The sequence below is a fragment of the Excalfactoria chinensis genome, chromosome 9 (assembly GCF_039878825.1).
Source record: "Excalfactoria chinensis isolate bCotChi1 chromosome 9, bCotChi1.hap2, whole genome shotgun sequence".
NCBI classification, from domain to species: domain Eukaryota; kingdom Metazoa; phylum Chordata; class Aves; order Galliformes; family Phasianidae; genus Excalfactoria; species Excalfactoria chinensis.
Window position 1 is genome coordinate 14,623,552 of NC_092833.1, and position 26,439 is coordinate 14,649,990.

Here is a 26,439-nt window from a genome sequence, read left to right on the forward strand (position 1 = left end):
CAGAGCTGGCCCATGTTGCCATCAGTACGATTGAGCAGAATGTGATCTTCTCATTCTCCTTTAAAGTTTTTCTTAGTTTACTTGACCCTCACTGTAACTAGACCAGGCATACACTGCATTAACACAGTCCTTTCACTTAGAAGTGTTTGTACAAGTGCTACAGAACACGCACAGAGTTCAGCTCTCCTGTTCCTCTGGGTGTCATCTCCAGTTCCAGCACTCAAAGGTCTGCACTACAGTCTGAGCATTGCATGTCAGCTCCTAGGCTACAACCTCTGATTTTAACACATGGTCAAAAGGCAGAGTTAACTAATATTAGTAAAAGGAAAGAAAAGCCCTAATTTTTGAGAAACTCACCACACTGCAAAAGTGGGACGAGTTTTCAAAATTACAATCCAAGAGATTTTTTTTTTTTTGTACATGTTAGAAATTTGAGCTCAATACAGTTTGGTAATATTTTTTGGGGGAAAAAAAACAAAGATAAAATGCACAGATGAGAAAAGCTTCATAAAGGAAACACTAAGTCACATCATCCCATCTTTCTCACTTTATCACTGCTTTTTACTTCTAATTCCTTTCCTTCCTCTTTCAGCCACTAACGTTTTCCCACACCACACTAAGGAGCTCATGTACCTATTTTAATGTGAATGTATCTGTGCACTGAGATCAGCCTAATATTTTATGTTGTCTAACACCTACTTCACTAGGAAGAAAATGAGTCCTCCAACTCATATTTCTCATCTACTGCTAAAGAAATGCTACCAACTTCTTCAGGATTTGAGGCCCATCCTCCCCTGCAGAACTGCATCCTTTATAACTTTCTAGGTTCTATGATAACATAGCCATCATAGCAGTTCAGTTCTTACAGTTTCAAAGGACTTATAAATACAGAAAATACCTCCGGGCCTAGGATTAGAATGGAAATCAGGTTTCAGCCACAGCCAGAGGGAGAAGAGATACTGAACACTAGAATATATGAAACTTTTGAGATTCATAATACAAGTGACTAAACTTCAGCTACTCTGCAAAAATAGACACACATTCTCCATTCACATACATGCAAAAGACCGTATATAAATAGATGACTGTATAAATATGTATATTCATGTCCATAGGAAACAGTAATTACAAAACTTAGTTTTTAAAAAAAAATTCCATGAGAACAAAAGGAACACCTATAAATAAAGTATATATATATATATAAATTAAACTCCATTCCTATATATATATGTATATATACATATATATACATATATATATATAGGAATGGAGTTTAATTTTCTTAAGCAGTTTCTAGAAATATTTGTAAAGAAAAACCAAGCATGATAATACAGAGGAAAGCCATTTGTATTTTTTTAAGTCACTTTCTGCACTGTTAGCAACACAGCAGCAGGTTCCATTTGCCTTACACTGAGCATATAATGAATAATTCAGTTTCTTGCTTTGTTCCCTAAATAGTTGATAGGGAATGGTAACTTTATTCATGACCGTATGGCCTTTTTTTAAGCTCATCTATGTATTTAATAATGCACATCACAAGGCCCATCACCTAGCTTGGCCTTTATTAAAAATAAAGCATTTAGTAACCATTGCAAACAAACGGCCATGAAACAAGCAACTTCCCAGAGCTACCACCTTTTGCTCACAAATAGCACTCACCCAGCTATTTAAATAATTAAATGCTCCCAATCTGCACTGCATCAGCGTTGTCTCACGTAGCCTTGAACAAGAAACAGATTCCAGAACTGCTGGGAACATGTTCCTGCCTCAGCCATAATCATAACCATAAATATGTGAGCACTCTGCTAAATCACAGATGCCCTGCTGGAACAAGGAAAATGATTTCCATGAAAGGTGACATTTTCACAGACTCCTTATCCATTTTAAACTATCATCGCTTCCCCCCACTGTCCTCCACTGTTTCGAAGAACTCCTGGGCTTCTCTAGCTTTCAGGCTGCAGTTTGCCACTTGAAAAAAAAGCAAAATCTGTTCTTTCATAGAGCAGAACATAAGTATGTAAGTATATAAGTATATATAAAGGAATAGTGACCTTTTCCCTCAGGCCTCACAAGCTGCCCTACTAGCCTGCTGGTTAACAAAGTTTGAGCTCCCATTGGAAAATGTAAGAAAAAGAAAAGAAAAAAATGCATATATTGATCTTTTATGATTGCAGAAGCACTGATACAAGGAAATGTCTGTGACACTATAGAAAAGAAAGAAAACTTGCACAACAGCTGAAAAGATGGAAGCTGTTAAATATTCTCCAGCTTTCACAAAAGAAAAACAAAGATATTAAGCTGGTTGAAGATCACAGTTTCTTTTATCAATGGTCACGCAAAAGTCCAAAGTAGAAATAAATATACTAAATTCAGGATTTCCAAACAGTTTTTCTTCTGAGACATCAGAATAGTTAGTTTTGGTAGTGGAATAAACTTGTTTAATTTCGAAAGTCTAACACTGGTGAGTTCCAATATTACTGAAAAAGGATGATCTTTTTAATACATTTTATATTTGTTTCAGCATGGCAACCAATACACTTCAGAAACTCATCAGCTTTCAAAGAGAATTCAAGTGAGAATAGAAGCCCCTTATTGCAAGACTGCTGTAGAAGACAATTATTAAAATTGATTATTATTCAGACAATATCAATTTCATTATCTCTGATCGATTCCTAGCGTTGCCTCTTAGTAGCCTTCAGTCCTGAGCGCTGCAGGAATGGTAACCTAATACCACACAACAAATTGCAGTCCTGCTGGTCTCAGTGAATTTGGTAACAGCCTGACTTATTAGCAAGCTTCTAGTAGATAGCTGTCATAGGTGCTGACTGCAGGGAACTGGATGTCAAAGCACAACCATAGAGGGCTGAGAAAACTATTTCCCCTCGAGGCTTTGTTAATTTGATTTATGTGTACAGGCAGGAAACTAATTGCTAATTGTTGCAGTGCATACCGTGGAATTGCAGCACTCCATTCAAAAGCTGCATCTCAAGAGTACCAATAGACTTCAGTTTTACAGTCTGCTGATGAGAGATGCATCCTAAACAGGAATTTGTTAGTTCTGGTGCTTAAGAAATGGTACAAAGGGAACTTGCAATGCCTTGTGCCACCATCTCCTCCCTGGGGAAAACTGCCACCCTCGAGCACACAGTCATGCTGAGCGTCAACGCAGTTACCTCAGCATGAGCACACTTTTCCTGTTGTTCAGGTAATTAGCAGATTACGCATCTAGTGCCAGTAATTAAACTGTTAGGAGTCTTTGTTCTGGAATGTTTGTTTCTCAGTATCTTTATAAGTGTGTTCCTGGGACCACTAGCCAAGGTTGTTAATTCTCCTTGTATTAAGGTGCAAAGACTGGACACTGCCGAACTACTTCGTCCAATTTCCCTGTTGGAAGCAATTGTTCTACTAAGAAAAAAAAAAAAAGAAAGAAAATAATACTGTTTGTTGTCTCAACAGAATGTGATGGTTTCTTCTTCAGAATCTTTCTGTTAGAAGAAGTATGGTTTGGTTATGTCTATAAAACTGATGAGTGGCAACATAAATAAAACCTTCGCCTGTAAATACTGCCTTTTAGCCAGCATTATTGTCAGAATCACTCAGAAATGTCTAATCAAATACTTCTTCAGGTATAGTCCAGTACTAAGCCTAAGGTATACAAAACACCGCACAAACTGTTACTGCTCTGTGATTCATAAATGTTATACCATCTGTTCCTGTTTGCCCCATGCTGAAGAAACAACCCTCAGCTTTCCAAAGAGCATTCAACAGCTGCCAGAAAAAGGCATGAGGCCTGGGGGACATCAGCCTGTCCTGAGACCCTGAAAGCAGGGAAACAGAGAACTGTCGGTCCCTCCTTGATCCCCCTGACCAGGTGAAAGTGAATTATGCTAGACCTTTAAAAAGCAAATTACTCATTAACCAATGCTGGCTTAGCTCATTTCATCATCTATGAGAAAAAGTAGTACTTGTCACTGCTGAGAATTTCCATTTCTAATTAGGACTAAATTGTCCTATACTTTCCAGCAGTCATGGTAAAGAAGTAGATGTCTAATAGCTGTGGAAATTGGTTTTCACTCTAAACTCTAGCCACACATCTGCTTATAACAAATTTGAGGCAAATTAGCAAGGTAACCTAATTTTAAAAGATAAGATTGCACAGTCCAAAAAGGAGTCATCAGAGCAAAGTTCATTTGCTCTCTATAGCCTACAAAAAATAGGCATTCCTTTTCATTGGAAAATATGAGGCACTGGGCTGATGCTTAGACCTTCTGTAAGAAAGCACTCCAGTGTGAACGTTCAGGTCTCAGGTTCTGCTCCACCTAACACAGAGCAGGACTACTACCCTCAGTCCCCTCTGTAGTCTCTCACCAGCGGATTGCCCTCTATATTCCTCCCCTCTTGTTTCTGCCCCAAGCTTGTGAACGTTGCACTGAAACATTGCATTGAAAGAGATACACTGCCATTAAAAAAAAAAAAAAAAAAAAAAAAAAAAAGATTCAAGACAGAATATTAAGGAAGAAATGCCTTTAGAAAATTCCTACATATCTAATCTACACATTTTGCACCAACACAGAATAATCAACCTGGAACAATGCCATTATAGGACAATACCCCAGAGCATTATTCTCAGTTTTCAGTTTGTAGCCGTGCAGGACATCATCTGCAATACAGAAATCCTTCTGCTTCTCTTCTTGTATGAAAAGGCCTCAGAGGTTTGGCCGTATCTGTCATTTTCTCATGCCTCAACAACAAATCTTAATATTTTTTTGTCTTTTAAAGTGTTTCTGAACAGATAAGTTGGCCCAGTTGCTATTTCCTTTCTATTTTTCCTAACACAGAACTGTATGTTGATTTGAGAAAGCTGCAGTAAGGCAGAAGCCATTCATGTGGGCTGTGACAGATAAGGACATTTATCAAAGGACTTATTACTTGTTATGCCAATGTGAATGTACAGCTTATTGGATCTAATTCATTACTCTATCACACTGGTGTATTGCTTACAAAAAATAATTTTAAAGCAACACTGTGCACTTCATTTACAGAGGACACAGTTACAACACAGAAAATCACACTTCACTGCAAACCATTTCCCAAATCAAACATCTCAGATTCAATATATTTTTATGGTTATCATTACAAAAAATAATGAGCAGAGGGGAACTTTTGTTTTAGTGAACTGCATGGTGGACATGGTATATATAAATCACATCCTTAGATGATGAATAAACCATAAGCTGTCTCTTCACAAACCGGAAGAGGGATTTTATAAGCATATGCTGCAGCTGACACTAATGCTACAAACATATCACTATACCAATATAACGCTTCTTTCTTCCATGCATTGAAAAACAAATGAAAGAGCTATGATAAGCCATTTAAAAAAAAGGGGGTGCAAATCAAATGAAACCAATGAAAACTATAAAACAGACAAGCTTTTCTAATAATCCCTTTGAAGTACAAATATAGACTATTTTGGGGCTGGGGATAAAAATCATATTTGACATAAGTGGGTATCTGGAGCTGAAATTTATCAAGTTAGTGTTCCACAGATAATGGCTTGGGTCATGTAGGGCATCTTTCTTGTACAAAAGCTACCTCCTCATGTTCTCAGAGCCATTCTTTATGGGCGAGGCACCAGAAGGATAAGGGGGAACTTTCACTTGTGTGATATTACTCTTATCTCGTTTCAAAAGGTCTTTGTACTTATAAATACACATTGAAAATTGTCATGTGGATAAAAAGAATCCCAAATGATTACGCAAAATAGAGGAAAGAAATAAATCCAGAGAGTTCACTGAGCCCTTGCTTACCCAGGAGCATTGCAGTATCAATTTCTAAAGATGCAGCAGAGAGGACTTCAGACTCAGGCTAACTATATTTAGTGCTTGCATTTTTATGGCAATACAATAAATATCTGAGACTGATACACAGCAGCAAATAGGATGAATTCCCATAGACCTGCTATTTGCAATGAATTTCTCCCGTGCTGGCATGACAGAAGTCAGGATTTGTTCACATACTGTGAACATACAGACAGCTGCTCAGACCTCCGGTAAAGCAAGCAATGGTCTAGGCCAGCTATTCACCCACGAATGTATCAGCATGTAGCTATTAATGAGAAGTAGCTACTAATGGCAGTGGGGACAGAAGGGGTCTCTCCTGGGAGAAGCAGCCACCAGGAGCACAACAAGAGCGCTCTTTCCCTTTCTTCCCCTTGTACTCTTCCCATTAGAAGGTGATCTATTCCTGCTAAGACTTCTCGTTTGTGGGACAGCAAATTCAGTTTTTCCTACAAGCAACTTGGAAATTTAATACATTCCAAATCTCCACAGTTCAGCTTTTCCAAGACATTCTGGGCTCTCTTTGCTTGCCAAGTGTTTTGCAAGTTTTACTTGATACAAATGTTTGAAGCTCCAAGGATTTAACAGCACTGAATATAACTGCTGAGGGACAAGAGAAACTTGGGTTCGAAGGAAGTTTCCTTTCTCACTTTCAGACAGAGATATGAAATCCTTTCCTCACTGCAGAGCAACTTTCGTTTCTTTGGCAATGACCGCGTAGGAGAGCTGCTGCTGTCTACTATCCTACAGCCCTTTGAAGAACTAAGCTGAAGTTACGGATAGAACCAGGCACTGGTGACAAATCAATTCTTGCCAGAGATGGATTTGTGAGATTCTGCAGGTGATATTACCCAGCTGCAAGAAGGAAAATATATGCCTCCAAAGGACAGTTAGTTACAACTAGATGCATTAGTAAGGGATTTAAACCTCCCTATTGCTTGAGGGGGAAGAAAGTGCAGCAAAGAAAGATCTGAGTGAGGATATATAGAATGAAAAGCAGAGCTGAAATGTAAGAGCAGCCATACAGACTGGATGAAGAACAATGTCAGAAAGCTGTGAATCTTCTAGTAACTGAGACCTCTCATTGCTGAAATGCACAATAAAGCACTGTAAGGCTTTCAGGATTTTAAATAACATTTGAGATAATTAACTAATCAGATAAGTAAGGTATAGCTAGAATTATCATCAACAGCACCACAACAGTCCATCTTTCTTTATACTTAACATTCAATATGAATCCACTTACAAAGTTAATTTATAAAAATCAAATCAAAAATCAAAACTTCCTATAAAATAAACATAGTAGACTCACAATCTCTTTTTTTTTTTTTTTTTTTTTTTTTTTTTTTTTTTTTTTTTTTTTTTTTTCTCTTGCTTTTCTTGAAGACAGAGCAACAAATGGGCACTAATAGTAAAAAAAGAATCTGAGCAGGCACGCCTCTCTCCTATTTCGGCAAACTCTGAAGACAAACTGCTGTCATACAACGTGGTCCTTCCACTTAACTTGCACAGAATCCAGTCAAAATCCCAATAAAAATCAACAGAAGTCCCCTGGTGCATTTCAGCAACTTCATTTACCGCCCAGAGGGTCCCAATACACAGAACAACTTCTAGCTGCAGCAGGCATCATCCCAACAGAAAGTTCCCACTAGAGACCTCCAAGTACATTAAGGTGTTGTCTGCCAGGGTAGAAGGACTGGCACAGCTGTATCTTTAACACATTTTTCCCCTAAGTCCTTTATCAAAATCGTTAGCAAGATTTCTTACATTTATTGAGTCTGGTCTAAGTAGTAAGCAACAGAAATTAAATTAATGTCATTCTCAGTAATATTTAGAAATTGCAAGCTAAGCAGCTGCCACTTATCTCTAGTAACTCAAAGTGTATTACATTGAAAGAAGACTTACAATAACACATATTGATTTTGTCAGGTTTTTTTTTTTTCTTTCCCCAAGAAACATATGGTGTGTCTTCTATATTTGTGGGACTCCATATACGCAGGCTTCATCGCAATAGCTTTGACTCTTGACAAACAGATGTTGAGGGAAAACAGCTTAACAGAACATGCTATAAAAACTTTCTGAGATCAAAATGTTGGGTAAAGAAAAATCTTGTGGGTAAGATACGAAACTCAAAGCTCTGATTGTATATTTTTATACAGAACTGAAAGGTAGAGAAACTGATGTTGGATGACATTTACGGAAATATTGCTGTTATGTAGGAAAAAAAAAAAAATCACCAAGTTCTAAGTATTACATTAATTAAAATAATTAAAATATGGCAACGCTGTGAGTTCTGTGAGATGCAAAGTATTTCTATAATTGATTTTACCCAAAGGCCAGATTCAAATTAACATCCCAATAGCTAGACAAAATAATTTGAAAAGTGATGAAACAACAGAATGTTTTTAAACAACTCTTCAAAATAGAAAAATGGGAAGCAATTCCTAATCCCAAAACAAAGTACTGGAATATCATCCTGAGACCGACAGAGTTCTCTGCAGTTTACTGTGATTTCTGTAATACCAAATCAGTAGAAACCAGATTATTAAAACACTTTGCTCATGATTAAGCCTAATGACACACCTCAGTCTACTTTTGTTTGTGATCAGACATGGAAGTTAAATGTTTAACATGTGGAACCATTGTTCATCACCTACAGCCTTTTCCATTTTGAAAATAATTGAATCCATAAAGTTGAGCCAGATCAGCACATGAAAACTGGCATTAAGTCCTTTATAATGTATATGTATATACATTTTTAACTTGTATTTAGTAGTAATACCAGTTCAAAGCATTCTGCTAACCACTTCAAGGATTTTAGGTTCAAGTTTACCACATAAAAAAGAAGAGAGACAAATTATATTGGAATATTTCAATAATTACTTTCAATTTACTTCTGAAATACCTAAACAAACTCTTAGGATTTCCTCTACAACAATCCTTCTTAATCCTGGGTATATAAATTCTCCCACTTCTGAACTACTACTGATCAAAAAACACACAGTGCATTTCCTTTACCATGAAAAAGAACTTTCACTGCTCTGGGTCACTTCCAGAAGCCAGAAATAAGTCAAACTACCTCTTCATGGAGAAACAGCTTTAAAAAATTGGCAGGAAAACCTACTTTCTTCCACATTCACTGCATGAAAAAAGTGATTGTGCTCTCCTACAAAAGTGTTTTATAAACTTCCAAATCAGCGGAAAGTTTCTTATGAAAAAAAAGAAATAATAAAACAAAAATAAAACCCAGTCAGGGGTTTCAGTAGGCAATTCGTAACGCCTCATATCCATACCCGAGTTAATAGGTACTATGTATTAAAACACTGTTTTTTCAATTCAGTAAATTTAAAAAGAATTTTGGGAGAAGGAGTCACCCTCCTGATTATGTTCTCAAAACAATCTCTCATAGTTCAGATTTCAGTTTTCCCCTTTAAAAGCATGCAAACTAAAGGGTGACATCCCACTCACAGGCTGAAAATAGAAAGCAAAGAGACATCAATTTGCCAGAGATCAGATGGGGATTTCATGGAGATCCAATTATTACAGACCACAATTTAACACTCTGCTCTTCGACAATGCTACCTGATGTTTGACTGCATCTAGAAAATCTGGTACTTTTTCCTATATTCAATCTTAATGGTCCATGTTTTCAATTAATGCGCATGAAAGGTAAAATTAATAAGAAATTACTGACCCACTTAAAATAAATATATTACACTAACACAAGAACTAAGACAAATCCAGATCGTTATAAACATCATTCATGAAGGAAAATTCAAGATTTGTAGGTAAAAATAAATAAAATTTAAAATACATAGGAATTCTTAATGTTCACAACTGATGGCTCCAAGTGAAAGAAAATATTAAGACACATACCTGTATATCTGCTGAATATTTTCAGCTTTGATTTCCTTGAGGATTTCATGGTAGACATGAGGGTTATTTGGTTCTGGAGATGCTGGAGGAGAAGGGCATTTCTTGCCTGCATAATATCCTGTCATAATTCCAAAAATAAATAAAATCAAAGCAGCACAAAATAATTTCAGTATCTGAAAAAAACTGCAGCGGTGGCTCTTTGGTGACTGTCTTGTATAGTGTGAGATGTACTCAGGGTCTTCCTGAAGTCTCTGGAATCTTCCCTTAGGAGAAGCTGACGGCTGGATGGGCTCAAGATCAAGGTCAGGGCTCTGTGAGTTTCCCAGATGATGCTGGACTGCACCGTCCAGTCGGAAGTGGTCAAAGCCAGGCTCCTCCAGCTCTTTTTCCATGTCCCATTCCAGTTCCAGCGCTGTGGCCTGGAGGTCATCACTGTCAAGGTATTGGCCCTGGGTTCTCTGGTCCGCATTCACTTTGTGATAGGCCATCTTTTTAACTATGAAAACAAGAAGCAAACTTGAGTGTTTGTTTTCTCATGTCTATGTAAACTATTTATTTATGTCTCCTTTGCAAACCTGGGAGAACTGAAAATACATATTAAAAAGCAGAAACTCAGTTTCACTCTATTTCCATCTTCCTATTATTTGTTGTAGGATCAGTAATCCCACAATAATCATCGAAGAGGAAATAAGATATTTAAAGGGGTACAATATATTGAACGATATGAGTAGAGGGAATTGATGAGTTCCGATGGCAAAACACAGAAGTTAGTCCATTATTTTTGTCAGTCTCAAGACAGTAATAAAAAAATGAGTGAAGGTACAGAGTTTCCAAAACAATTATTTATTATCTGAAAGTCATTTTAAAGCTTAACTGTGCACATCAATTTTATTGCACACAGTGTACAAAATAATGCTGCTAAAATAAAGTTGGGAAAATACAAATAATGTAACTTGCCTGGTCTGACTCTAAACGTGAGGAAATGAGAAGTTAAAAGAAATTTCAGAGTAACATTCTACTTATACATCAATAAAAGGCTTCTTTTTAGATGGAAGATTCTATTATTTATAGGTATTTTAAATGCATAGTTCCTGAATGACTGATGAATTTACTAAGAAATTGTCCCAGCTGTTTTGCTCCACTTATTTTTCCCAATTTAATGAATAAAAATCACTGCCAGATACATATTTACATCAAAATAGTCCTTTAATAGTGTGGCATATCTGCAGCACTTCTAGATACTTCGAAGGAAGTACAAGCCCTCCAAGGGGAACTGACCTCCAGTACAAACATTCAAAGTCAATTTCCAACAAATCATCTTTAACAGACTGCATCAGTGGGGTGCCATTTTCCTCCATACTTTGGCAATAGCTATTCCATCACGTAACTATCTGTAATCAAGGGCTTTTCTAACTTCAGCCTCATCAACTAGAATAAAATGGAGATAAAGATATTAAACTTCTCACAGTGATAGTTATCAAACCAAACCTTACACTGCATTATCCTTCCATTTTGACATTTTAAGGCATTTTCTAAGAAGTACCTCCAGGCAATGTTATTGAGGCCACATAATAGATGAACCCAGTCTAACAGCAGAGAAGAATTCAGCTTATTTGAAGCTCTTTTGAAGAGAACAAACATTTAGAAATCATTGACATAATGAACAGCCTATTGTCCACCAAAAGTCTATCTTGCTCTCTACAATACCAATTTACAGATTCTATTTCCATGTTCAGGCATATAAATATCCCTTGCTTATAACTGTCAGGCAGTCCAGTAACAGCGAAGACAGCACATACCTGAGGTACGTGTTTCAGGTTTACCTATTCTACACACTTTGCATATCAGTTCTCCACCTGCAGTCCAAATGCTTCTATGCACAGCAGAAGCAAAAGCGTATAAAATGAGCTGAACTAAGTTAAAGTGCATTGCATAATTTTAAGCACATTTGAATCAATGGACATGAATGCTTTTCAGACATCCAAATGTTGCTGGAAAACCCGCAGGGAACCTTTTAAAATCATGCTAGTGTCCTTCAGGATCAAAAATTGTTAGCAAAAATATCTTGCCTGAAAATATGTAGGTAGTTCAGAGCTTCAAAGATTCTGGTCAATTTAGCAATCACTTAAGTGCTGCCATTCTGAGGTACCTTTGTGCATCTTGCCATGATGCATGCTTAAAATTATGCATATGCTTCATCGCTTTGCAGATCAGAGAACAAAGTGGAAAAAATTTTGTAGCTAAAGTCCTATAAAATAATACATCCTTATTTTTTCCAAGTGAATAATCACATATTCATTAAAATATTATTTTCAAGGGACCTTTGGAGATTACCTAGTCCAGTATCTTATTCAAAGCAGGATCATTGCCAGCACAGTATCAGGCACATTATGGTGTTGTCCTGCTGAACCTTCAAAACAGAGACAGAGAGACCAGCTCCTCCCTGCAAGGCTGTGGGACTTTGCTTCTGAAAACTTTCCTAACATCAGACTGAACTTCATGTGCCACCGTGCTCATTACCAGGCACCAAACAGCCATCAAGTGCTAATAAATATCCTTTGGAAAGTAGAACCAACCAATCTGTACCTATTTATCTTTCCTTTTGCTCTGTCTCCTTCTGGGAATAATTTGCAAACCATCAGTGACAATAGACACTATAAGGTAATAACAACTGCCCAACAGGTTCATCTTCCCAACACCATTTCATCCTGCTTTCTACTAGAAAATACTTAAAAGATGAGTGTTTCGCCCTTTATACGTAAAGCAAATCTCTTCTATATAATTTTGACTCCAGAATAAATGGAGTCATTTAATACAAGGCTTTAGTCAAATAAACTCCTAACAGGTTATGGGAGTATTACCCACAGAATAAGAATTAAAGACAGTTTTAAGACGTAGTTGCATGGCTAATGATCTTGCTGAATTTATAAATAGCATCCATTGTATATCAGTAACACTTAAAGTTTACTCTGCATTTATGACATTTTAAAAACACATGCTATTGTTCAGTGAAGTGTACTAATAAAGGTTATTTAAATTTCGATGTATAAATGCATAATAAAAATTCATACAAAATTTCTTTAAATGGTTGTTAATGCAGTGAGTAGTAATTACACTCCACAGTGTAATATCTCAGGAACTCAGCTTGCATACAAAGTACCACAGAATCACAGAATGACCCGGGTTGGAAGGGACCTCAAGGATCATGTAGTTCCAACCCCCCTGCCTAGCAGGGCCACCAAACATACGCCTTTACTAGATCAGGTTGCCCAGAGCCCTGTCCAACCTGGTCTTGAACACCCCCAAGGACAGGGCATCCAAAAATACCAAAATCACTCACTACACTTCAGAAAAAAAAAACTAAATAAACTGAAATAACAACAACAACAAAAATCATACTGTTTCTGCATTATACTTGAGATGGACTTTGGTGGGATCTGCTTAGCAATGCATGTGTTATAATTGAAGAATACAAAGAAAGCAAGAACAGCCCCCAGTTAAGGTTTTCATCTTCATAGTAAGATAGCCAAGTTTGTTATTTGAATTTAGACATGACAAAACTTACCAAGAAGCATCTGAGATCAGGTCCCATAGTGTATTTTAAAATGATTTTAGAAAGTGATTGCCTGGTTCTGAATGATATAAATATACATATTTTTATATTAGCAGTCCTACTATACTACCAGTGCTATTTGTCTGGTTAAAGGAGTACCATGACTTGAAGATTATGTGTTAAATATGATTCTAGGTAAGAATTAGAAGGATAAAGAAAACATTACAAAGAGAATAACAACATAAAAATAGGCAATAGAAAGAAGGATAAAGTGCTAAGTCAAGAAAAGCCACTCTGATACTCTACCTCAGCCTTCTCAATAACAAAGACCATAAAATATTACATAATCCTGAAAACTTTAGGAGACAGAAAATCCAACCCATCTGCCAGCAAGCTGTTTCGACATATAATTGCCACTAAATACATATTTTACTATAAAGATAAAAGAACAATTGTAAAATGCCAGAAGTTTGAATGTGCTTCAAAGTAACCTTGAAAGCTGTTTTGGAGGGACAAAAAAGCAGACTGCAAATTGTGGAGGACTGGACATAGCAAACTGATGACCAATTAAACTCGTGCCCCTTTCTGTACTTCTACTTATTTATGTGGAAAATATTAACAGTGAAGTATCAAATCAGTGCTGAATATCCTTTCAGTTGAACGTACACAAGAAATTAAGAGAGTCAACCTTACCAGATCATTATTGCCTTAGAAAGCCCATTTCAAAACTACCTATTCTTTGATGTTAAAATAATACATTTACCTTCTGTCTGGCAGGTACACCTTGTTACAAAACCAACAGAAACCTCTTAGGAAGTTTCTCTTGCTTAAATCCTTCATCAGCGAAGCCTTTGAAGGCTATCTAATGAGGACTACATGAAAGGCGTTGCATATCCTATATCACATTGGCTCCCTGTAATACCTCCCCTACAGAAAGGTCAACTAACATGAACAGATCATGAAAACAACAGAAATATGAATATATTGCAGAAAACTCCCCTATCTTTGTGACTAGTGCTGTACTTGTTAAATTCAGTTCACAAGCAGAAGGTTCAGAAACGTTTTTCGCAGCAGGAAGAGTGGCAAGCATTAACATGCTGCCCGGAGTGATCGTCCCATTGGTCCATTTAGTGCCCTGCTGTGAAAAGGCAACTTTTACCTAGGAAATGTACTAAGGGTATTACATCTTCTTTGTGTAGTCACAAAAAGAAAACTCTGGGGTTGTTTTCTAATTGCTCTCCTTTTGATTCTTTTCTCTCTATTCTCTACACAGGGAATACAAACCAGATACAATGTCACCTGTTGGAAGAGCAAATAGCTGCACTCATTCCAGAAATCAACACCCACCACACATAGATGCCTTTCAAAAGTACTTGACAGCTATTTAGTACTTTGTTGAGATGATGCCAAGTTTCAGGCCTATACACATTTCTTCAGATACAAAGCCCTGAAAAAAAAAAAGGTGGTTTGCAGAAGAGATTATGATGCCCTTGTCAACAGCAACATCACACTAATTGAGAAAATGATATATTATTTGTCCATCATCTCTTCTGCAATTTTCCTCAGTAATGATTTTTCCCCTCCTTGTGTTTGGGATATGGGCTTGGCAACCAATTTTGTTGCAGTAGAAAAAGTTTTTTTGTTACAACAACCATCTACAAATCCAATGACAAAAACGATCTGTTGTTCCTGCTTCCTTCACTAGCTGGCTCAGGATGAGCACAGTCAGAGAAAAAAAAAAAAAAAAGTGTAATACTGTAAAGTAAGAAACAACAGTTCAAATGTGAGAAAAACGAGTAGAGCACGGTTAACCATTGCATTAAAGTTGTTCATTTAACACTACTCAGCATTCGCTTTGCTTCCATTCCCAAAGCAGCTCCTTCCTCTGGTTCTGGTGGCTACACAGCTCAGTTTTCTGGGCACTCCGTGTGATCTAGAGGTTAGCAGCAACCTCTTCTGCATAACAATCAATCTCCTCCAATATATTCTGTGAGCCTTAATCTTTCCCTTTTCCCATTCTTCCTCAGACCAAGTGCCTATACACCAACCTAACAGTCAGTCTCCTTGCACACATTTTTTTCCATAGTGAAGATTTCATCAATAAAGCATTTCTCACCATGTATCCCTAAATGTTCTAATCGCCTCTAAAAGAAAAATGAACCAAAACAACAAACCTTACCAAGAAAAACCTAAACTGTTACAGGGGCATTCGCATTTAGGCTTACAGTAGAATTTTATGAGAAATAAAACTATGGTAAATATTGTTTAACTTGAGAATGCTGACAGCAATAGCTGCAATAACAGGCCCTAGCAGCTTTTAAGAAAGTTAATTTTGTATGACTCATTCTATGCTGTACAATATATATATTTTTTTCTCAGTCATTTGTTTGGACACATTTCACTTTGATATATTATTTTTTCTCCCCAATTGCTTTTTGGCTCTTTAATTACAGTCAATCACAACCGAATTACTGTTAAAAGAACAAAAATAATTTTAACTTTTAAAATCTGAAACAAATGTACATTGGAAAGCTCTTATACTCTAAATCAGCCTGGCAAGCAGGAGCCCACTATAGGTAAAAATGTACAAACTAATAAGAAAAAATTATACGGGGCTGATTCCATTTCTTTAAAAAACAAAACAACAACAACAAAAACAAACTGACCAAAAGAAAAACCCAAACTACCACCATCCACCACCAGCAGTAACTTCCAAGATCTGCTTCTGCTGAAGAAACCAGACAAGAGCAGAACAATTCACTTGCCAGCTCCCTTCTGCTCCTGGTGATACAGCACAAAATCAGGTCATCCAGGCCAGTTCTCAGAAATCAGGATTAGTTTCACAAACATTTATGGATAATTTATGGATATACAGGATAATTATATATATATATATAATATATATATATATATAATTTAATATATATATAATTTATGGATATACAGGAGATAAATCATGGATTCATCTGGGCTTTGTGCTCTTCCAGTAGGAAGTAAATCTAACTGAATTAGTAGACAAATTAGTAAGTAAATTCTATTAGTGATTAATCACACAATCAGCAAAATTTTACATGGAAATCAGAGAGATAAATGATACACGAAGTCTAAGGGTCTCAAGTTCAGAGCAATTTTTTTATAAAATCAGATTTTAAATGAAATATTTAGAACGTTGATAAACACAAATAATATGGTTCCACTGTCACCATGCTTCCATCTTCTTACTTGCTATAGGGAAGCAGGTCAGTACTTGCAAAACAAACAAACAAACAACCTCGTCTCAGAGTCTATTTTATAAAAGAATAATTTCATTTCTTGCTCATTGGGTTTTTATTGAGCTTTATCAATTTGACAATGACACGGAGCCCTTAAAGATAATGCATTGTGGAGCTGAGGATGGCAACATTTACAATTTAGCTTTATTGGAATTTTACTACATTTTGATAGATGACCGTCTTAATGTATCCATGCATGGTTTAGAGCAGAAAACACAGCAAGGCAGCATCACCATCTTCTGCTTTTCTGAATAATCTCTATCTGCAGAATTCAGAAAATAAGCAAGTTTACTTCACAACCACACCAAATTTATTTTCTGGCTGAAGTGACAAATGTTAAAACTCAACTACACAGAGTAAGGTTGCCACGGTAACTGCTGCTGCAAACCAAGATTGGAACATGTATCTCAAAGCCAGTTTAAATCTAACCCCAACACTCACACTGAGGAACACTGACACTCCAGAACCCCAAGAGAAGGCCATAACACTATCACCAGTTACCCACCACGGCAAGCCTAGAGGACATCCACTGTGACTACTTTCTCAGCCCGGTGTGTGACAGTACCAGGGGATTCCCACATACTGAGGCCATACATGAAACCCTGGAGCCATTACTCTTGTTCACAGGGTCTCAACAACAAAAACTGATTTGCAATGTGATGTAATATTAGAAGATTTAGCATCTCTATAGCTATAGGCAAAGGGTGCAGTGGTAATACGTTTGGTGGCCTTTGACCTTTCTGTTTTGTTTTGCGTGGTGGTTTTTTTTCTTAAATCTCCAATGGAATAAGCTGTCAACTTTGAGAAATGTCAAAGTTTGGTCATTTGAGTCTGCCCAGAGGTGTAATTTTGCATGGTGTACAATTCCTGTGAATTTATCACGTTATTTCACACATAGTCAATGTGGTGTGACATTCAGCATCCTGAGCGTGCCGATGTCTACACGCTGAAATGAGTTCATGATTTCTCTTTAAAGCAAAAACTGAGTTGTGTTAGTTCAGGTCAACTGAGGAATCCTTAATGGATTCAAGGAACAAAGAATCAAAGGAAGCATCCCTTCTCTCTGCCTCTTTGGCTGTATATCTGTTGCACAGTCCTGCCGTGCTCCATACCCAGCCTTTCACACTAGGCAGCAAAGAGGTCAGCATCTTACATTGAAAACTGATTAATTCATTTACTTGAGGATGACTCACTTTGCAAACATGTTCAAGTCATGTAAGTAAATCTGCATGTAAATCTCCACAAAGCAGTACTTTTACAGGAGAACTTTACGCTTTGGTGCCATCCCTTACAGAACGAAATCCCAAAAAGCAGACAGATCTGATGGCCTTTTCAAACTTCACCTCATCATGACCACAGCCCAGGGAGAAGAGACACTGCTGCTTCCAGGACATGTGGTTTGCTACATCTTTAAACTCCATGTGATAGACTCTCAGACATCAATTACACACATATCTCAGCCTTACTGAGATGGATGAAGATGAGTGCATCACACTGAATAAGCTAGACAAGTCTATTATCCTAAAGAAGACCTCAGTCCTCATTTGCTCATTTCAGCCTTCTGTAGTTGCTTTTGACAGATAAACTTCTTATTTGGCAGATAAACTTCTTCATATTCAAAATTTATCACAAACTGCTATTGGGCTGAACTCTGAGCAGTTCTTATTGACACCATTAGTCTGCACTAATGAAATTAAAGTAATAATTTCTTAAAAAGTAAATGTAATACTTTACCACAAATAAAGCAGCCTTAGAAAGGAACATAATAATTACTTCACAACATAAAATAAACAAATCAGCTCCCTTAGAGGAAAAGGTTTTGAAAAACCTTCTTGATCTTTTAGACCTTTGTGAACAGCTATTAGAACTTAAATAGCTTAAATTGCAGCATCTTTTGAGTTAAACACCTTGACAATGGAAGCTAAGCAAAGAACCAAAACAAGGGGAAAAGAAACATTTGTGAAACATAGAGCTTATTACACTGAGTTAAAGTAAGCTATAAGCTGTATAATAGCCCTGATGCTAAGATATATTACAGCACTTGCCATCTAAATTGCAAGAATGGTACAGGAACAGAAGGACCAACGGTTTACACTAACTCAGCTTTATACCATCAGTTAAATGTGTACTGATGGTCTTGTTAGATGCTGGATAGCTGAGTTCAGGTACATGCACTCATATAACATCTCTCTTTAAAAAAAAATACGACAGTTTGCTCACACAGGAATTCTTAAATAGCCACAGAAGAACAGCAGTGGCTGACCAGTCACTGAACAGAACTTACGTATCTACTAATATTTCCCTTCCCTTCTTGGATTGCCTGTAAATAGCAACATAAGCCAAAAAATATCCCAGGCAACAGCAGTGAGAGAAGACTAATTCCTATCTTCTCTGCAATCAGCTGAAAAACAGAACATTCATTTCACAGCAGAACATGTTACAGTTTCATGAAAAGATGGGATGATGCATCACTTACACCAATTCTCTTAATCCTGGATTGTTATATGGAAATAGAGTGATAGAAACATTGGATGGAGGGGACCTCGTGGCCCTCGTGCTCCAACGTCCCACCCACAGTGTGACTGTGGCCATGAGCAGATGGAGTCACCAGGCCTAAAACTGAGCTCATCGAGTGTTTAACCAGAGCTAACGGGTTCAATAGGAACACAGATTATGCAATTTCTTGCTTCTCCTCTACTGCCGATACATCTGTTTCTTATTAAAAATAACACCACCATGCAAAAGTAAAAATCCTCAAACCTGTAATATAACCAGCCATTAAAATCTGCAGACATTCCTACCTAAAAAATAAACAAAGATAAAAGAAAAAAAAAAAAAAAAAAAAAAAAAAAGAAAGAAAAAGGCATGGAAACAGAAACAAAAGCCTTAATGCACAGCCATAGCAGCCATGGCATACAAAATTCATTTCCATTAATGAGACGTGGTAGTCCCCAGGCCAGCGCCCTTTGCATGTGAACCATAGTAATCAGATTGTATGAGCATTTGTGGGAAGCTCATGGGACAGCAACCAACTATAACTATATAGCAAGCACAGCAGATTAGCAGTTTGCTAAAAACTGCTTGACTTGTAACCCTTGAAGCACATGAACGATGCAGATTTCCTGAACCCCTGTTAAGTGAAGCATTTCATTCTGCGGCTTGCATTCGCTGCAGACTTTCACTCAATCTGTGTGTCATCAAAATGCGTACAAATATCCTCCTCTGTGGCATCTTAAGATGACAAAAGTACAAAATAAATAAAAAAAGGAAGAGTTGTGTCAACTCAGATCTGGTCACACATCTTTGCAGCATGCTGCCTTGCTATTGCTCTTCTGGACCTCCAAAAAGCTCTCTGGTAACCACAGCAGAGCTGGAGCAGGACTAACATACAGGCATTTCTACCAGGACATGCTGCAGTTGCTCAGCAGGTTCAGATATGGATAGAATGCCAGTTCCAAAAGTGCCTAACAAGAAAAGATCTGGACTCAGCCAGGCAAGCTTTTCCTTCCTAAGAAGCGCTAACAAGTGAACCCTTCAGACAGGAGGAGGAGGAGGAAAACAAATCAGAACTTCAGCTTTCCTTCCTTTGGCAGGAATACATTTAATTGCTTCCTAGGTTGGGCTTTATCTGCTGTTTGCCTAGTGACAGGAACAGATGGAAACTTTCCCTACTTGAGACAACTGTGTTTTAAAAACACTTGAGTTTCAAGGGAATTTCAATGTCATTAGATCCGTAACACTTTTTATTGACTTTATTCCCAACCTAATTCTACATCATCTCAGTCACCGGTTCTCAAATCACCTTTTGAGCAAAGCTAGGAACGATTGAGAAGCCAAAATGTTCTCAAAAAAACCAAACTCACAAAAAAAAACCCAACATCAAAAAAAAACCCAAACAACCCACAGAATGGAGCAAATCAAACTAATTTCCAAAGGACACAATTTCACAAAAAAATTAAATATTATCCATAGCAGACTCTGAAATGGTGTGCAAGAAACATTGCTATTAGTGAGGCTGAATAATAGAAGAACCTATTAAATTCTGCAAATTGCTATGTATTTTTAATATCATATTAATCTCTTTTTTCTTTTTCTTTAACCAGAATATGAATTATAGCTTCACTGCCTGTTCTCCAACAATGCTTGGTTGTATCTCCTTAAAGATAAGAAAAGACTTCACAGCATAAACATAATAGCAACCAATCATTGCTTACACACTTCTTCAGTCTTTCTGCAGGCCTCTAAGAAACAGCATCAATTGCTGTAGTTATTATTAATTAGGTCCCTGGTCCCCCCAGCCCTTCCTTCCCTTTTGAGATATCAGTGAATAAACAAAAAGTAGAGACAGAGGGATCAAGATCCCCAGCTAGGCATATTTTCTTCAAACTCTGAAAAGGAAAAATAATTTCTAGTTTCCTCAGGAACATCATTCTAAATTAAATACCCCTTGCCTCATACGCCAATTATTGCTCTTAGAAATAAATATATCCTCACTAAAAATGTGCATTTTGATGAAATTTAATTTTTTTTAGTTGGAATATCTCCCCTCACGAAACATCTTAATTAGTTTTATTTATACGTGACCTAATTTCCAACTGAGAAAAAAAAAAATGAAGTCAAGAGATGCCCATGAGCTCCCACGGAAAGAGGATGAGGCCACACGACTGAAAAAAGCAGAAGTGCTTCCTTCACTTCTGCTGGATTTTGCAGAGCACCGTCTTCCGCTAAGCCGCGTACTACAGTTTTTTTCATGATTTACATCAAGGGGAGAGAAGCAAACCAGTCTCCAGTGAAAAGTCACCCAAGCTCATGAAGAATTTAAAGTGATTAAATTTATAATTAAGATGAATCAAGAATTCATATTAGAACGTAGCTGGTGCATTAAAAAAATTGAGAGCAACATTTTGAACGTGTCTTTTTCTCCAACGTTGTACATACTATATTTGAGATAGACATACCAATAATTTCTACTTGTATAAAGGTATTAAGAAACACAGTGAACTATTTTAACTACACCTCACAGCTTTTGTAATTTATTTATGAACAGAGACATTATTAAAAATAAAAGACCTTCGATGGAACTTAAAAGTAATTCTGTTTTGAGACTAAATATCAGACAAAAGGAATGAAAATAAAAACTCGGTCATAAACCAGTGCTTCATCACAAAATATTTATCCTATTGAAATACAGTACATACCTACGTTTATTGTGACAATGCAATAAAGTCATTACAATTATGTTACCTTCCACACAGAGCTTCAACTTTGCTTAAAGATTTCTTATTCTCTTTAAAAGGAGTATCAAAGCTATGACCCCTGATTAATTTCACTAAATAAAGATCTAAATGCTTTACCTTCACTGCTACCTATTCTCAGTTGTGTGGTCAAAGTAGACATGAACCAAAGAATCAGTACGACGACCTATCTTCATAATCCTGCCACAGAAGCCATGCTAAGAGCCTACTGCACTGAATATAGAGATTACAGTCCCAAAATGACCATGCAAATAAACTGTAAGCTATCTGTAAACCTGCTCAGACCCATAATCCATTTCCATATTTTGCTTCTAGATCTTGGAAATAATTAAGCCTACAGTATAACCAATTAAAGATTGTATGCCATTACAAAACTATCCTGAATTTTATCTTTCACTGCTAAACTTAGTCCAAAATAATTGCAATGCATAAAATTAACTCCAACAGTTACCATCTGGGACATGAAGGAAAATATTTTAATTATTCTGGTTGTAATTTGGGACCCACACAGACCAGTATTTGGGCCACATATGGAATTTGTTTTTATGGATTAATGTCAAAATAGATGGATGCAATGCCTCAATAAACAGTTGGCTAAATGCCCGTAACCTTTGTTACCTGGTGCAGAATGCTACAAAGAGCTGGAGGACTGGAATTTATATCCAGACTGATTGTTGAGCTGCTGGGTGATCCCAAATACAAAAATCAGGATAAAAGACTCTGACCTCTGTTCCAAAGCACTTTTATGTTTCATTGAAGTAGTTATCATTGAAGTGTAGAAATGACTCTTTCATTAGAGATGTAGATTATCAAAAACTCCTACCAGTTTTAAAGACCATGTATGAAATTCCATACATGAGGACAGGAGAACACTTCACCTTAGGCAGTGGATACCTGTAAGCATTTCTAACACTGGGCATTAAAATTTGAGGGTGTTTGTCCCTCAAAAGTGATCTCCCAGCTGAGGAAAGGAAAACAGCGATCTAGTTAAATTAATGAGAATCAGAAAAATTAATATAAAGGGTATGAAACAGAGAGGATATGAAATAAAGAGAGAGCATGAAACAGAGAGGATAATAACTTCAGTTTTTGAAGTGCTGTAAGAAGGGCGTAAGAGCCTTTGAAAATAGCATCTGTTTTATGCAACCACAAAAGGAGCACAAAATTACAAATGTTAGGTAACACCAGTAGCACAGTGAGCAAAGACCTCTTACAGCACATCACAATTTAGATTATTAAAACAGCTGCAGAAAAAACAATGAATTTTCACTTAATGAGCCAATTAAGAATTTCCAGCTTGTGTCTAAGGCCAGAGATTATTGATGTTTGCACCACGGGTTGCCCTATCTATGAAATGTGAAGCCCACGTACCTTCAAGATGATCACGTTTTGTTTTTGGCATATAATGAACTCCTCCTGCAGACCACTGCGGCTCCTCAACTCTCACCAATATTAAAAGAAATTAGTGTGTTCAGTTTCTCCAAGCCATACGTTCAAGCCAGCAGTACTGAACCAGCAATAATTTTCCATTGTGTATCACAGCTTGTATGATTTTGTAACAAACACAGTTGCTTTCCATTTTGTTTGTTTAAACTAATAAGGCAATCCTCACCAAGAGTTTTCACTATTTACTTTCATCATCTTAATGAAAGATGAAGACCAACAGCGTGTGTTGGCACACACTGCGTTTAGTAAACAGCAAGTGCTCTGTCAATTAACACACCCAATTTCCCTACAGGGTAGGCAAGTACTACAGCAATACCCTAGAAACTGTCACTCGCGTGGCATTAGATCTGGAAGCAATGGAATGTCTCAATGATCTTCATGGACTGATCTCTACAAACACTCCATTAACCACCATACTGTAGCTGGGACCAACTTCTATTACTTTACTGGAGCCAGATTTTACCTTTTGCTTTCTACTTCTGAGCACATTTCATGTTTGTAGTTTCTTCTCTAAATTAAAGTTATATACCAATTTTTTGTTAGAAAAGATGTCCCACTGTTTGTCTCTGAGCATTCTGTTGTTCCAGCGAAGATGATGACAAACTCAAAATTTTAGCACTGAAATCTAAATTCCAGTTTTTGACAGGCTTAAAAGGAACGTTCATATGACTCCCTTCATTTTTCAGATTTACACTGAGCACATTTACTGTCGTGCAAAGGCTAATGAGTTGAAATGTTTTTTACTAAAGATAATGATTCAGCTGCTTAGCTCAATAAACTACTATGTGACATTACTGAGAAAACGTGCAATATTTATCTTCAAACATTATCTTGAATACGTCTTCACCCTAGAAGGAATATTTTACTATTACAACCATAAACATCTCTATGCCACATTTTGAAAGAACTAAGCCTACTATGTATAAATATAGTTATTTTCTTCCAAAATGTGGCATAGAGATGTTTATAGTTATAATAGTAAAATACAGGAAGTCAAGACTGACTGCTCAGAGGGTGCAAGTTGTTCATTCCATCTCCTGAATATGCGTGCTGCTTTTTTGGCACTTACCTGAAACCATGAAGAATACATGCAGAGGTCAGAAATGTTTCACGGACACATAAGCAGATGGTGATACAGCAGGTAATAATTTAATTATGCAGCTCCAAGAACGTAAAAGCAGTATTCCAAATATGAGTGAACATGAAATTCAAGTTTCCAAACAGAAAGAAAGAATAAGCAATGTCTATCTTGAACTTTCAAATGCAGCGTAGTAGTTTTTGTTTAACTGGCAATGATTTTCCACCTATCTACTGTGTAGTTTCAAGCAGCAATAAACAAGAATCACAGAATGGTTTGGGTTGGAAGGGATCTTTAAGATCATCTTGCTCCAACCTCCTTCTATAGGCAGGGACACCTCACACTACACCAAGTTGCTCAAAGCCCCAACCAGCCTAGCCTTGAATGCTTTCAGGAAGGAGGCACCCACAACCTCACTGGGCAACTTGCTTTAAAATAAGCTTTATGCTACTTTTTATTAGTATCACGCTTTAGATATTTAACAAATAGCAACAAAAACTTATCTAAGAAACAAAAATAAGTATAATCATGGAACATTAGTTCTACTGGTATAAAGAAGTCAGAAATACTCGTATGTATGCACAGCACATGACCTTGAAACAGAAAGGCGCATTGGTACTGCTGAAGTGTGAAAGACTCAAAGCAACGTTAATGATCTTCCAGAGACACACAGTCGTAGTGGAGAAGCATTACAGAAGAGATAAACCAAAAGCAGTGACTTCAATGAAAATAAGAGAATAAAAAAAGAATTGTGTTGGGCTACTTAACATACTGCATATGTACATGAAGGCAGGAGGATAAAAAGGGATCTCTTAAATGCTATTGTAACAACTTCAACATTTCAGGAAAGAAGCTGCTACTGCCAAAGGAGCCATGATGCAAGATGGTTTGGTTAGCAGTCTGCTAAGTCAGAAGAAGTCATCTTAGGTGAAGGGCTTACAATTACATCAGAAATGAATCAGCCTTTGCATTATGTGCAGAAACTGAAGCATAAATACACAAGTAAATGCAAATGAATTCAAATATTCAAGGAACTGTCACTATGAGACTCAGATAGTACGTCCCAATCACTGCTGGCTTTATTTCATGTGTTCTGCTAAGACATTAAGAAAACACAGACAAGAAAAGAGTGGAGGGTAGAGCAGAACCGATGTCTGTGAAATGTTTACCTGACAGTAATACAAACGTCCATGTGGTATTTCGACTTTAGAATAGAGCAGTTGTTTGATGTATTGGGTTTTTGCTTTTTTGTTAGTGTAAAGGTCAAATAATTTATATGTTAGCCACAAAAGCATTTCTAAATTACTACTACTAATATGTATTTAGACATACTGACTACAGATTCACTAACTGGTTGCCTAATTTGGAGGAAAACATGCAGTCTTGTGAATAAAGAGTAGCTCAAAAGGCAAATTTTCACTGGACTATTTTTGATTATTTCCATTTTTCTGCAAATTTCCAAACAAAAACGGATTACAGAACTTGGGTTCTAGAATTTATGGTGCTGTAAAATGTCACATGAAATATTTTATTATCTAATGTTAAGTTTCATAAGCCAAGAGGATAATTTATCTCCAGGTTGTATACCAAATCAGTTCCGGCTTGGGCTCTGCTTCTGCTTTTTTTAATGCATAGAAGAAAAATAGCAGGGCAGTGGATTAGTGTCACCTTGTCTCTGTAACACTCATTTTTCTTGTTTTTATTGGGTATGGAAACAGCGCAAAGAAGTGGGATAAAGAACTATTTACAACTGTTTCCTTTAATTTTATTTTCTGATCCTTAAAATTTACTCCCCTTTAAGTTAACAAAACAGAAAAGAAGCATCACAAAAGGTCACTTTGATGTAGAAACATCAAAATCCCCGAAGTTATTCCAGGCAGGTTTATGACTTGTAGCTTGAAATGCAAGATAAACTGAGAAAAATATATTAAAATAAAAACTCATAATGAAAACAATATATGAACTCTATAAAATTTGTTGTGCTTGTCACTTGAAAAGGAAGGAAGTGCAAATCAAATGTTAATAAATATGACATACTAGTTCAGAGTGTAATGGCGCATTTGGCACTAAGACAATTAGAGTTTTTTTAATTGAATGCTGCTTAACGAACCTTTAAGTT

The 26,439-nt window shown here is 36.8% G+C and overlaps 1 protein-coding gene across 4 annotated transcripts in view; it reads right to left on the reverse strand.

Annotated features, from left to right (window-relative positions):
• Positions 1–26,439, reverse strand: part of NAALADL2 (N-acetylated alpha-linked acidic dipeptidase like 2) — a 355,925-nt gene that overhangs the window by 167,349 nt on the left and 162,137 nt on the right. For all 4 annotated transcript variants that reach the window (XM_072344515.1, XM_072344516.1, XM_072344517.1 and 1 more), the window contains one exon: positions 9,717–10,212. In XM_072344515.1, the coding sequence (XP_072200616.1) occupies positions 9,717–10,204 (488 nt within the window). In that variant the 5' untranslated portion in view covers positions 10,205–10,212. The remainder of the gene's footprint in view (positions 1–9,716; positions 10,213–26,439) is intronic.